The sequence below is a fragment of the Bison bison genome, unplaced genomic scaffold, assembly GCF_000754665.1.
Source record: "Bison bison bison isolate TAMUID 2011002044 unplaced genomic scaffold, Bison_UMD1.0 scf7180017864508, whole genome shotgun sequence".
NCBI classification, from domain to species: Eukaryota; Metazoa; Chordata; class Mammalia; order Artiodactyla; family Bovidae; genus Bison; species Bison bison.
This window is the reverse complement of record NW_011495064.1, coordinates 12,752,880-12,768,110: the sequence shown is the minus strand read 5'-3', so window position 1 is coordinate 12,768,110 and position 15,231 is coordinate 12,752,880. Positions and strand designations below refer to the sequence as shown.

The following is a 15,231-nucleotide window of genomic DNA, read 5'->3' as shown; positions in this document are numbered from 1 at the left end:
AGTCCAAGGGACTCTCAAGAGTCTTCTCCAACACCACAGTTCAAAAGCATCAATTCTTCTGTGCTCAGCTTTCTTTATAGTCCAACTCTCACATCCATACATGACCACCAGAAAAACCATAGCCTTAACTAGACGGACCTTTGTTGGCAAAGTAATGTCTCTGCTTTTTAATATGCTATCTAGGTTGGTCGTAACTTTCCTTCCAAGGAGTAAGCATCTTTTAATTTCATGGCTGCAATTACCATCTGCAGTGATTTTGGAGCCCAGAAAAATAAAGGCAGCCACTGTTTCCACTGTTTCCCCATCCACACCATTAAAAAAACAAAAACCCTGCTTATTTAATTTATATGCAAAGTACATCATATGAAATGCCAGGGTGGATGAATCACAAACTGGAATCAAAACTACCAGGAGAAATATCAACAACCTCAGATATGAAGATGATATCCCTCTAAAGGCAGAAAGTGAAGGAACCAAAGAGCCAAGAAGGAAAGCTATGACAAACCTCATGTGACAGCATATTAAAAAAGCAGAGACATCATTTTGCTGATAAAGGTCTGCATACTCAAAGCTATGGTTTTTCCAATATCATGTACAGATGTGAGAACTGGATCATAAAGACGGCTTAGTGCCGAAGAATTGATGCTTTCAAACTGTGAAGCTGGAGAAGGCTCTTGAGATTCCTTTGGATAGCAAGGAGATCACAGCAAGAATTTCACATGCCACTCCTCTACTGGCCTTAACATTTCATCAATATAATGTAAAAACCAGAATATTATACTACTCTTTTCTAGCGAATTCTCACTAGAAATGCAAGTCTGTAAAGAAAACAGTAGAGAATAAAGTAAGTAATATGAAAAGAAATTATTCAAGAGTTTCCAACTTCCCTTTTTTATAACCTGACCATATAAATAGGGCAGTGGCATACCATACAAGGCTGATATTAAGACTTTCAAACTTGGAACTGAAGGGAACATCAAAAGTATTCCAGAATATTTATGTATATAGAGCCATAATCTCAGTATCTATTGCACTTCCATTATTTCATACTATACCTTAGATGAAGATCTTCTGAAAACTTCAGACAGGCGTAGATAAATTCTTTAATTTGGTTGTAAACTTTTGGCACAAATTCAGAAAATGGAAACTTTTTTGGGAATGGTTGCTGTAAAAGCAAGAATTAATGAAAGTTACAAATTAGCATACATTGAAAATACCTACTAACTAAAATACAAAAGAGATTTTCTTGCATACCAGGAACTGCCTTCTTAACAACTCTACATTTTAAAAACATATTTGTGAAAGTTTTCTAATACTAAAAAGAATAAGATTAAATTAAATAAATGATTCTAACATCCTGTAAAACCTGATAAACAAATTCTGATACATACTCAGCAATAAAAAGGAATAAGTAACTTAGATGAGTCTCAAAAGCATTATCTTCAGTCAAAGAAGCCAATCTCAAAAGGTTACACACTATATAATTCTATTTATAAGGCCTTTTAGAAAAGGTAAAAGTAGATGGATAGCAACGATAGGTGGTTGCCAAAAGCTGGGGCTTGAGGAGTAATTGATTAAGAAGGTATGCTGCTGCTGCTGCTAAGTCGCTTCAGTCGTGTCCGACTCTGTGTGACCCCATAGACAGAAGCCAAGGTATAGCATGAGGGAATTTGGGGGAATCATGGAACTATTCTGCAACATTGTTGTGGTAGTACATACACCACAAAGCACAGTCAAAACCAATACAATTATATAGCAAGGTAAATTTTACTGTATATTTTGGGGATAAAATGTCCTCAAAGTATAAGAAAAGCAAATATTTCAACGTGTAAGTCAAAAGGAAACACTGCCAGAAATCTCCTCAACACTTTGGAGGTGACAATACTCCAAAGCCATTTACTGATTGATTCTCCAAACAGGAACTTTGGCTCCCCTAAGCCCAAAAATCATCCTTTGAAACTGTTTTAGATTCCTAACTCATTGAGTTAGAAATTATGCCTTTAATGAGACTGATACAAAGAAAGCTTTAAGAGGATGTCAAATCAGAGAAGTTTACTTTAGTGTTCCTTACCTTTTCCAGCTCTGCATCTTGGAATGGGAATTGTCCTATCACCTTTTTATACATCTCTTCACTTGTTACTGGGATAGGACTGTAGTTGTCAGAATCAAGTATGTTTCTATAAAGAAAATAAAAGAAGAAAGGAAAGGAGGGAGGGATAAAGTAAAAAAGGAAAGACAGGTGAGTTCATCAGTAGAGTGATCACAAGTAACTTTCAGAATGAACATTTCTTAGTCCCTAATCTATTCCTTTTACAGTACAGCTATTTGGTCTTAGGTAAGGACATCTTAAAAAAAAAAAAACACAGAAGGAAAATTGCATTCTAAAACAAATGGAACACAAATATAAAGATGACCTCATAGTATTTGAGATTTATAGCTCAGACAGAAAATTTCAAGGCAACACGTTGAAGCCTTAAGGCAAATGAGAAGCAACAACAACAAAAAAATGTGAGCTCTGGAAAAGGCAAAGAGGTTTTATACGCTTTCTTAAAAAAAAAAAATTTTATCAAACTATGTTCATGTACTTCATCTACTGCTCTATATTAAGAATGACTTTTCTTCATCCAAAGGTTCTGTGTCCTTAACTAGACTAGGAATTCTCCAGAGCAGAGACCATACTACCAAAATCAAAAAAGAAATTTACTGAAGGCTTCAGATCAGATGCACTTGGATATATCATGGTACTAATATTCAAAGATAATCTCCCCTAAAGAAAATTATATCATTAATAAACAGGACTTTTTAGAAATACAAATATTTATATGAATATACTAATGAGTTACACTACATAATTATTAGCTATATGTTTATAAAATGTGAAGAGTAAGATTAATGGGACAATGTAATACCTTAAAGCTATAAGAACTTGAAAACAAAGAAAGTTGATCTGGGGAAGTGGTCCTGCAGTAAGCAGAAAGATCACTTTAAAAGAAGAAGCAAGTGAGTTGACAAGAGTTATGTGTGAGGAAAACATGTCCAAGGAAATATTTGTAAGTGGAGATGTAATACAATAATTTTCTTATTTTTGTATGCATGTTGCAGTAACTATTTAAATAATATGCTTCAAATATTAGATTGTAACAGATCTCTTCTTTGGGTATGGAGAGTAAAGAAGATGAGGAATAACATGAGTGAGTCTTCAAACAAGTTAAAAAAAAAAGCTAAATTATTCAAAAGGGTTCAAAAGCCACTATCCTACAAGTGAGACATAGATTAGGCACGATCCCCAAAGAGAAAATCAAAAATCAAATTAAGATGACACAAGGTGATCTGGTTGGTATGAACCAAGGTATTTGCCATTTATTCAATGAAACAAATCTGGGGATTTGGGGACTCCTCACATAGAAGGTACTAATATCCAGAGTTTGAATATCCTGGGAACTTTATTTGGGATACCATCACTATTTAATTGAATTCCCAATCATAATTGGAATCAGACCTAAAAAAAAATAAGCCACATACACTTGTTGCCTATTATACCTGAAAACCCGTATGTATAAAGATGAGTGTACAAACATGCATGCCCACACACACACAACTATAGATAATCTCTCACCTGAAAATACCTGACCACTTCTTTAGCAAAGTTTCACTATATTGGTCTCTGATTTCTAATAGCATGTCAAAAAGCTGATTTACAGGAAAACCATACACCTGAAACAAAATAAGAAAAAAGTTTCATTTTATGAGGTGATTTTTTTAAACAACATGAGAGAGATTAGGCACTGAAAGATAATTTTGTTCTTTGCACAACAATTTAAATAAAACCATGATACAAGAATCTTCCATTCCCACCTAATATCTAGTGTTTATCCTCAATAATTAAAAGATATATACCAAAATATTTGAACCAGTCAGAAAATAATAAAAAGATGAACATTAAAATTAATATATAGAACAGGCTTATGGACTCTGTGGGAGAGGGAGAGGGTGGGAAGATTTGGGAGAATGGCATTGAAACATGTGAAATGTCATGTATGAAACGAGATGCCAGTCCAGGTTCAATGCACGATGCTGGATGCTTGGGGCTGGTGCACTGGGACGACCCAGAGGGATGGTATGGGGAGGGAGGAGGGAGGAGGGTTCAGGATGGGGAACACATGAGAAATAAAGGAATAAAAAATTAAAAAAAAAATAAAAAATAAAATTAATATATATTGGATATAACTGTCAATGAAGTTTTCCCTATAACTCCTTCTGTAACTCTTAGCAACTTTTAAGAGTAGGGTCAGAAAATGAGAATGCTACCAATCTTACCCACTTCTAATGTTATTCTATTGAATATAACATGTGGTTCATATCAATAATCATTATTCAAAAGAGTAGGTAAGACAATAGTTTAAGAACTAACGTAGTGAGTTCATTTAATCAATTTGCTTTGAGAAAAAAAAGGGGGGATGAGAACAAATTATGAGAACATAATAGACAAGGTGATGACCAGGAAACGCTACAAAGAGATAAAAATTATCTAGCGCTAGGAAAAGAAGAAACACAACTAAAAAGAAAAAGATACTTACTCAAGCTTAGATAGACAATCAAAGGATATAGAGCTGATGAAACACTCATCTAGGTTAAGATCACATAAATATAAGCCACAAACCTGAAGTGTGTCAGCAAAAAGCACAATGAGGTTCTTCAAATCTAACACGAGGTTTGGATCAGAGCAGTAAGACTAAAGGAAATAAAAGACAATGAGGAAAAACATATTTATTAAAAACAAAACTATCTTTTGATTTATTCAATTACTTAACGCTTCACCTGGTGCAGGTTCTCTGGAAAGCCTTCCTGGTTTAAGGTTAACACCAGATACAGTCAGGGGAGAATGAGTAAGACTCCAATAATCCATGACCTACATGTTTAACTTTTGGAAATTTAAAAACACACTTCTAAATAACTGTCTGGTTAAAGAAGAAATCAAAGCTGATACTGGGGAACACATGTATACCTGTGGCGGATTCATTTTGATATTTGGCAAAACTAATACAATTATGTAAAGTTTAAAAATAAAATAAAATTAATTAAAAACAAATAAAACAAATAGTAAAAAAACAAAAAAGTTCATATCAAAACTTACAGAATTCAGCTAATGCCATTTAAAAAATGTATGTGAACATTAGAAAACATAAAAGACTTATAATAAACTAAGAACTCAACTCATGAAGCAGGCCAAAAAAGCCAAAATAAACCACAAATGAGAGATTGATAAAATAAAAAGCAGACATTAATGACACAGAGAAGACATGAAAGATTTGATCAATGAAACCAAAAACTCAAGTTAAACATAAAATCAGTAAGAGAGACAAATCACAGGTAAGTCCAATTAAACAACAAAAAGAAACAACAATGCAAGGAACACAGAAAATAAATATAATACAGAAGAAAATAAAATTTACAAACAAATTCAATGTATAATCTCTTAAAAAATTTGAAAACTGAAATGACTTGGAAGGCATCTTCTTGACAAAGATATATTATGTCACTATTTTTCAGTGACTTTTGATATTCAAATTCTCTTAAGTATAATTTGGTTACTTGCTCTCTACTTAACTCCTCAATTCCTAAAGAAGGCACGTTGAATTCTCCCAAAGTGGTGTGGCCTCTGTTTCTCCTCCTACTACTATCAGTTTTTGTTTATATACATACTGAATTAAAAGACACTTACTCCTTGGAAGGAAAATTATGACCAACCTAGATAGCATATTCAAAAGCAGAGACATTACTTTGCCAACAAAGGTTCGTCTAGTCAAGGCTATGGTTTTTCCTGTGGTCATGTATGGATGTGAGAGTTGGATTGTGAAGAAGGATAAGCGCTGAAGAATTGATGCTTTTGAACTGTGGTGTTGGAGAAGACTCTTGAGAGTCCCTTGGACTGCAAGGAGATCCAACCAGTCCATTCTGAAGGAGATCGGCCCTGGGATTTCTTTGGAAGGAATGATGCTAAGGCTGAAAGTCCAGTACTTTGGCCACCTCATGCGAAGAGTTGACTCATTGGAAAAGACTCTGATGCTGGGAGGGATTGGGGGCAGGAGGAGAAGGGGACGACAGAGGATGAGATGGCTGGATGGCATCACTGACTCGATGGACGTGAGTCTGAGTGAACTCCAGGAATTGGTGATGGACAGGGAGGCCTGGCGTGCTGCGATTCATGGGGTCGCAAAGAATCGAACACGACTGAGAGATTGATCTGATCTGATCTGATGCTTGCTTATTTCCAGTAAATGGGATACGGTCTTTTTGATGGGTTAAAAGTATTATCAAAACAAAATGTTGCTCTCTTCTCCCGTTTAACAACCTTTAACTTCAATCCGGTGTTCTTGAAGAATATTGCCCTTTCTGCTCCCCATTCTTCATTTTTAATCTTTCTATATAATCTTAATGCAGAAATCTCCCTTAGTAACCAAACTATAATACTTTCTACCTGTGATGTTTCTCATGAATACTGACATATTTGGACCTATTCTAGCCATCTTATTTTAAGTTTTCTATTTTCAATGATTTATTCTTTATTTTTTGTATCATTTCATGTTTTTCATTGGATTAGTTTTTTCAAATTATCTTATACTGGTTATTAATAACATATTTACTTTCTGTCAGAGGATGAGATGGCTGGATGGCATCACCGACTCGTTGCACATGAGTTTGGGTGAACTCCGGGAGTTGGTGATGGACAGGGAGGCCTGGTGTGCTGCAATTCATGGGGTCGCAAAAAGTCGGACACGACCCAGCGACTGAACTGAAGTGAACTGATACTTTCTGTCCACTGTTTACTTGAAATAATCTGTAGTGTCATTTTAAAAATGTTTTAAACATTAAGCCACTCCTCTTGTAGGGATTCTTAATAGCATTAAACTTTACAAACAATGGGCTTCCCTAAAAGCTCAGTTGGTAAAGAATCTGCGTACAATGCAGGAGACCCTGGTTCTATTCCTGGATTGGGAAGATCCCCTGGAGAAGGAATAGGCTACCCACTTCAGTATTCTTGGGGGCTTCCCTTGTGGTTCAGCTGGTGAAGAATCCGTCTTCAATGTGGCAAAGCTGGGTTCAATCCCTGGGTTGGGAAGATCCCCTGGAGAAGGGAAAGGCTACCCACTCCAGTATTCTGGCCTGGAGAATTCCATGGGCTGTACAGTCCATGGGGTTGCAAAGTTAGACACAACTGAGTGACTTTCACTTACAAACAACTGATCAGTTATTTAGATTTATCTATGAGTTTTACTCTCATTTTTTGCATACATTTTATTTATTCTCACCCCATCACGTATTTTGAATTTCTTTTTCATTTTTGGTAAGACATCAGTAAGATAAGATGGGTGAAAAGTAAACTTTGTATCCTCATGTGTTTGGAAATGTCTTTCTTTTGCACTCAAACTAAAATACACCATTTCAGACATGAGAAAACTGCCTGCCTCATTTACTCTGCCTGACAAAAAGATGCACCCTTTCAGCTGTAGTAATCTAGTCGTTTTCTACTGCAGGGAAATTTCCCTCTTTCATTTAATTATTAAGGTCCCTCCTTTGTGACTATATTTTATTTCTAAATCTCTACTAAATACAACCAAAATCTACAGCAATTATCCATGTTTCTTAACTTTTCATTAATATTTTCCATCTCTTTGTGTCTCTGCTCTATATTGGGGTTATGTATTTGACTTTGTCTTCTTGATCACAGAATGATATTCAGTTTTATCTATTTAATCTTAGAATTAAATTTCTCTATTTTGGTAGGCATAAATCTCAAGAAAACAACATTAATCTTTGATTTATATTCTTCTGTGGCTGCCATCCTTCCTTTTCCTCCTTCTCACATTTTGTATAACTGTGAATATAGTATACATAAATAAAACCTATACATGTAATTTTACCAGGCAAACATAACTGAACAGCACCAGCATATCAGAAGCTCAGAAACAACTTCTTTCCTTTCCACTCAGGAAAACATTATCATGACATTTATTATAATCATTACATATCTTTCTTTCATTCTTTTTTCTTTGTATTTTTTAGCTTAATAGATCTTATTTTTTAGAGCAGTTTTGCATTTACAGATAAACTGAACAGAAAGTACAGAGTTGCCATATATCCCTTCATACAGACATTCATGCACAGGTTCCCTTATTATAACATTTTCCCTTAGTGTGGTGACATTTGGTACAGTTGGTGAACCAATACTGACACATTATCCACATTATTATTATTATTAACTAAATTCTACAGCTTATTTAGAGTTTCCTCTCTGTGTTATATAATCATGGGTTTTAACATGAGCATAATGATGTATTCCACCATTACAATATCATACAGAATAGTTTCACTGCCTGCCCTAGAAATTCTGTCTTCCACTTATTTATCCCTCGAGCCCTCTCCCAAATCCTAGCAACCCTTATCTTTTTATTGCCTCCTTAATTTTGCCTTGTCAAGAATGTCATATAGTTGGAATCCTATGAATATGTAGCCTTCTCAGTTTGGGTACTTTCACTTAGCAATATGCACTTAGCTTCCTCCGTGTCTTTTTGTGGGTTGACAGATTACTTCTTTTGTTTACCATTGAGTAATATTCAATTATAAGGATGTACTAGAGTTCATCCATTCACCTATTAAAGGACATCTTGGTTACTTCCAGGTTTTGGTTATTTTGAATAAGCTGTTATAAACACTGGTGGGCAGATTTTTGTGTTAACATACATTTTCAACACATTTAGCAAATACCTATAGTGTATACCTACTTGCTGCATCTTATATCTATGTTGCATTTTGTATAAACTTCCAAATTCTCTTCTAAGCTGGCTGTACCATTTTCCATTCCCACCAGCAAGGAGAGTACCTGTTGTCCACATTCTCTCCAGAATTTGGTGTTTTCAGCATTATAGTCATTCTACTGGGCATGTGGCGGTAGTTTACTGCTGTTTTAATTTGGAATTCCCTGATGACATATGACAATAGAGTTTTGCCAACAGAATGCACTGGTCGTAGCAAACACCCTCTTCCAACAAAACAAGAGAAGACTTTACACATGGATATCACCATATACCCAACACTGAAATCAGATTGATTATGTTCTTTGCAGTCAAAGATGGAGAAGCTCTATACAGTCAGTGAAAACAAGACCAGGAGTTGACTGTGGCTCAGATCATGAACTCCTTATTGCCAAATTCAGACTTAAACTGAAAGTGGGGAAAACCACTAGACCATTCAGGTATGACCTACATCAAATCCCTTATGATTACACAGTGGAAGTGAGAAATACATTTAAAGGACTAGATCTGGTAACAGAGTGCCTGATGAACTATGGACAGAGGTCCATGACATTGTACAGGAGACAGGGATCAAGACCATTCCCAAGAAAAAGAAATGCAAAAAAGCAGAATGGCTGTCTGAGCAGGCCTTACAAATACCTGTGAAAAGAAGAAAAGCGAAGAGCAAAGGAGAGAAGGAAAGATATACCCATTTGAATGCAGGGTTCCAAAGAACAGCAAGGAGAGATAAGAAAGCCTTCCTCAGTGATCAGTGCAAAGAAATAGAGGAAAACAATAGAATGGGAAAAACTAGAGATCTCTTCAAGAAAATTAGAGATACCAAGGGAACATTTCATGCAAAGATGGGCTCAATAAAGGACAGAAATGGTATGGACCTAACAGAAGCAGAAGATATTAAGAAGATGGGGCAAGAATACACAGAAGAACTACACAAAAAAGATCTTCACAACCCAGATAATCACGATGGTGTGATCACTCACCTAGAGCCAGCCATCCTTAGTCAAGTGGGCCTTAGAAAGCATCACTACGAACAAAGCTAGTACAGGTGATGGAATTCCAGTTGAGCTATTTCAAATTCTAAAAGATGATGATGTCAAAGTGCTGCACTCAATATGCCAGCAAATGTGGAAAACTCAGCAGTGGCCACAGGACTGGAAAAGGTCAGTTTTCATTCCAATCCCAAAGAAAGGCAATGCCAAAGAATGCTCAAACTACTGCACAATTGCATTCATCTCACACATCAGTAAAGTAATGCTCAAAATTCTCCAAGCCAGGCTTCAGCAATACATGAACCATGAACTTCCAGATGTTCAAGCTGAATTTAGAAAAGGCAGAGGAACCAGATATCAAATTGCCAACATTTGCTGATCATTGCAAAAGCAAGAGAGTTCCAGAAAAACATCTATTTCTGCTTTATTGACTATGCCAAAGACTTTGACTGTGTGGATCACAATAAACTGTGGAAAATTCTGAAGGAGATGGGAATACCAGGCCAGCTGACCTGCCTCCTGAGAAATCTGTATGCACATCAGGAAGCAACAGTTAGAACTGGACATGGAACAACAGATGGGTTCCAAATCAGGAAAGAAGTACGTCAAGGCTGTATATTGTCACCCTGCTTATTTAACTTACATGCAGAGCAGATCATGAGAAACGCTGGGCTGGAGGAAGCACAAGCTGGAATCAAGATTGCTAGGAGCAATATCAATAACCTCAGATATGCAGATTACACCATTCTTATGGCAGAAAGTGAAGAAGAACTAAAGAGCCTCTTGATTAAAGTGAAAGAGGAGAGTGAAAAAGTTGGCTTAAAGCTCAACATTCAGAAAACAAAGATCATGGCATCAGGTCCCATCACTTCATGGCAAATAGATGGGGAAACAGTGGAAACAGTGTCAGACTGTATTTTTGAGGGCTCCAAAATCATTGTGGATGGTGACTGCAGCCATGAAATTAAAAGATGCATACTCCTTAGAAGGAAAGTTACGACCAACCAAAACAGCATATTAAAAAGCAAAGACATTACTTTGCCAACAAAGGTCCATCTAGTCAAGGCTATGGTTTTTCCAGTAGTCATGTATGGATGTGAGAGTTGGACTAAAAAGGAAGCTGAGCACAGAAGAATTGATGCTTTTGAACTGCGTTGTTGCAGAAGACTCTTGAGAGTCCCTTGGACTGCAAGGAGGTCCAACCTGTCCATCCTAAAGGAGATCAGTCCTGGGTGTTCATTGGAAGGACTGATGTTGATTCTGAAACTCCAATACTTTGGCCACCTGATGCAAAGAGCTGACTCATTTGAAAAAACCCTGATGCTGGGAAAGATTGAGGGCAGGAGGAGAAGGGGACAACAGAGAATGATATGGTTGGATGGCATCACCGACTCGATGGACATGAGTTTGGGTAAACTCCAGGAGTTGGTGATGGACAGGGAGGCCTGTTGTGCTGTGGTTCACGGGGTCACAAAGAGTCGGACACGACTGAGGGATTGAACTGAACTGAACTGATGACATATGTTGTTAAGCATTTTTTACATGCTTTCTTGATCTTTGAGTATTTTCTGTGGTGAACTTTTGTCCATTTTTTAATTGGGTTGTTTTCTTACTGCTGAGTGTTAAGAGTTCTGTATGTATTTTCAGTACCAGGCCTTTAACAGGTATGTGTTTTGCAAAGATTTTCTCCTGATCTGTGGCTTGTCAGTTCATTCTCTTAATTTCATTGTTTTGTAACCATCTAAATATTCAGCCTTACTCAATATTTTTTCAACATTATGTAAATGGATAAAAATCTGTATGTATAATTTTCTGACCTGCTTTTATAATTCAACATTGTACTTGTGAAATTCATCTATGCTACTGTATATGCCTGCAGGGTGGGCATTTTCATGCTGTATAATATTTCATGCTATGAGTTTAACTCAGATTGTTCATTTTATTACCAATGGACATTTTGTTGTCCAGATGCTCAGTGGTGTCTGACTCTTGGCAACCACGTGGACTGCAGCACACCAGGTTTCCCTGTCCTTCACCATCTCCCAGAGCTCACCTGAACTCATGTCCATTGAGTCACGGATGCCATCCAACCATGGACATTTAAGTCATTTCTAATTTTTAAAACTGAACAATGCTGGAATGAATATTCTTGCATGTGTACTATGGTGCATTAGGGCAAGTTTTTCAAGGGAATATAGTTAGTAAAAGAATTTGTGGTTAATGTGGATGGTTGATTAGAAGATACCGCTATTTTTTTCAAAGGGTTTTATCAATTTAAACTTATTCCCTTAGTAGTATATAAGAGTTCTGAATGATTCATATCTTTATCAACATCTGTATTACTAATTTTTACATGCTATTTCATTTTGTTTTTATCTGCCTTTCACCGATGCACTGAAGTTGAGCACATGTTTCTCAGCCAAGTGAATTCCTTCCTTAATGAAATAACTGTAAATTTTTTGCTTCTTATTTCTACTGAGATGTTTGTCTCTATTATGATGATGTATAGTGAAAACTTTTATATATTTTATGTTAGTTCTTTGCTGATATTCTGTTGAAGATATCATTTCTCATCATATATCTTATTTTATCTACTATCTTTAATTTTTTTTTTGTTTTTTTCTTAGTTTTAATGTAGCTTAATGTATGAATCTTTATGGTTAGTGTCTCTTTTGTATTTTAGTTAGGAATTTCTTCCATATCCTAAACCACAAAGATATTATCTTACACTATCTTGTAGAGAATTTATGGTCTTACATTTCACATTTTGGTATTTTATCAACCTGAAACTTTTTTTTGGTATAATTATTTCCCCCATGCTGCTGCTGCTGCTAAGTCGCTTCAGTTGTGTCTGACTCTGTGTGACCCCATAGATGGCAGCCCACTAGGCTCCTCTGTCCCTGGGATTCTCCAGGCAAGAACACTGGAGTGGGTTGCCATTTCCTTCTCCAATTCCCCCATACTGATAATCAATTGTTCTAGTACTATTCATTGAAAAGTCTGTTCTCTACCCACTGACCAGCAACAGTCTTTGATAAATATCAAATATTTTTTTGAGGGCTATATTCTGTTCTATCTATCCAATGACAGTACCAGAGGGTCTGGTATTGATTTAGTAAGATTTTTAAATTCAGTCTTCATATTTGGTAGAGAAAAACCACCTGCCTTCAGTCTTAAGGAGTCTCTTAGCTATTCTTTGCTTTTGTATTGGCTTAAAAATATTATAAATCTAATTGCAAAGGTACTCATCTTTCCAAAAATAAGATTATGGAGATTTTAATTGGCATTGAATTAAATTTATAGATAAATTTTAAGACAGTAGATATCTACAATAACTCTTCCAATCACTGAACATGCTATTACTCTCAGTTTTATTTAGGTCTTCTTTAATTCCTTTCCATCTCTCAAAAATATTTTTGAATTTTCTCCATTTAGGTCTTGACATATTATGTTAGGTATATTTCTACTACTTTTAATATATGTTATTGTATCAATTTTTATCTTTTAAAATTTTTAATTTTTCAAATTTTATTCCTGGATATAAAGAGACAATTTTGCAACATAGAATATGCTAACCTCTTCCATTTATTGGAATAATTTTTTCTGTAAATTTCTTTGGATTTTCAATATACTAAAATATATCATCAGCAAAAATGACAATTTTCCTTTTTCCTTTCAAAGGTTTATTTTTTATTTATATTTCTATCTTTACTAAATACAACTGTATTTATGAATAAGCCTGTATATTTATGAGCTTATGAATTATGCTATCCTTCTCTAGCTTCATTATCAAGATTATTCACACCTCATACAACTCATAAGATGAGTTAGTGAGTATCTTCCTTTTCTGTTCTCCAAGAATTTATATAGATAACAATTTAAGATAAAACTCCCCAAACCTGAAGATCTCTTTGGGGGAAGAACTGTGACTGCTGATCACTTACTTCAGATACATTCTTAACCTGAAAGGAATAGTTTCTCCAGCTTAATGTGGGGAGGGCACCATACTAGACTCTTTATCTCAGGTAGGCCCAAGAGACTATAAAATCTGAGTACAAATTGGACTAACAAGCAACCTCAAGGGAAAGGCAGCTTATGTATTTCATCGTATCACTCTGAACTTCTGGACTCTCAATTTCCCCTGGATTTGGCCTGATAAATTCCTTAATAACCTTACTAAGCACTCTGAGACTTAATGTCTTATATGATGCATATTACATATTACAGTACTTTTAGTTGTTTCAAGCTGAACAGTTGCTATGAATAATCTAGCCTCCTATATTCCTAAAATGAGAAATGATTGTTATTTCATAAATTTTTCTCCTAGTCCATGAATTACTTGTTTTTGCTAAAGAATAGCTATTCATTTTGATTATTAATGTCTTCTATATCATGTAAATGTTGTTGTTCACTCGCTCAGTCTTGTCCAACTCTTTGTGAGCCCATGGACTGCAGCACTTCAAGCTTCCCTGTCCTTCACTGTCTCCCAAAGTTAGCTCGAACTCATGTCCATTTAGGCGATGATGGATACAACCATCTCATCCTCTATCACCCCCTTCTCCTTCTGCCGTCAGTCTTCCCCAGCATCAGGGTCTTTTCAAATGAGTCAGCTCTTCACATCAGGTGGCCCAAACATTGGTGCTTCAGCATCAGTCCTTCCAAAGAACAGTCAGGGTTGATTTCCTTTAGGATTGATTGGTTTGATCTCCTTGCTGTCCAAGGGACTTTCAAGAGTTATCTCCAGAGCCACATTTCAGAAGCAACAATTCTGTGGTGCTCAGCCTTCTTTATGGTCCAACTCTCACATCCATATGTGACTACCGGAAAAACCAAAGCGCTGACTATATGGACCTTTGTCAGCAAAGTAATGTCTCTGCTTTTTAATACATGTTTGTCACAGAGCAGGCAATGGCACCCCACTCCAGTACTCACGCCTGGAAAATCCCATGGATGGAGGAGCCTGGTAGGCTGCAGTCCATGGGGTCGCTAAGAGTCAGACACAACCGAGCAACTTCACTTTCACGCATTGGAGAAGGAAATGGCAACCCACTCCAGTGTTCTTGCCTGGAGAATTCCAGGGACAGGGGAGCTGGGTGGGCTGCCGCCTATGGGGTTGCACATAGTTGGACACAACTGAAGTGACTTAATAGCAGCAGCAGCAGCTAGGTTTGTCACAGCTTTTCTTCCAAGGAACAAGCACCTTTTAATTTCATGGCTACAGTCACCATCTGCAGTGATTTTGGAGCCCAAGAAAATGAAATCTGCCACTGTTTCCTTCATTTCCCCATCTATTTGCCATGAAGTAATAGGACCGGATGCCCTGATCTTAGTTTTTTGAATGTTGAATTTTAAGCCAGCTTTTTCACTCTCTTCTTTCAACTTCATCAGGAGGCTCTTTAGTTCCTCTTCACTTTCTATCACTGGAGTGG

The 15,231-nt window shown here is 36.3% G+C and overlaps 1 protein-coding gene across 3 annotated transcripts in view; it reads right to left on the bottom strand.

Annotated features, from left to right (window-relative positions):
* Window positions 1–15,231, bottom strand: part of EXOC6B (exocyst complex component 6B) — a 734,244-nt gene that overhangs the window by 324,014 nt on the left and 394,999 nt on the right. For all 3 annotated transcript variants that reach the window (XM_010829771.1, XM_010829772.1, XM_010829773.1), the window contains 4 exons: window positions 4,661–4,732; window positions 3,617–3,714; window positions 2,072–2,177; window positions 1,056–1,165 (listed from right to left, as the gene is read on the bottom strand). In XM_010829771.1, the coding sequence (XP_010828073.1) occupies window positions 1,056–1,165; window positions 2,072–2,177; window positions 3,617–3,714; window positions 4,661–4,732 (386 nt within the window). The remainder of the gene's footprint in view (window positions 1–1,055; window positions 1,166–2,071; window positions 2,178–3,616; window positions 3,715–4,660; window positions 4,733–15,231) is intronic.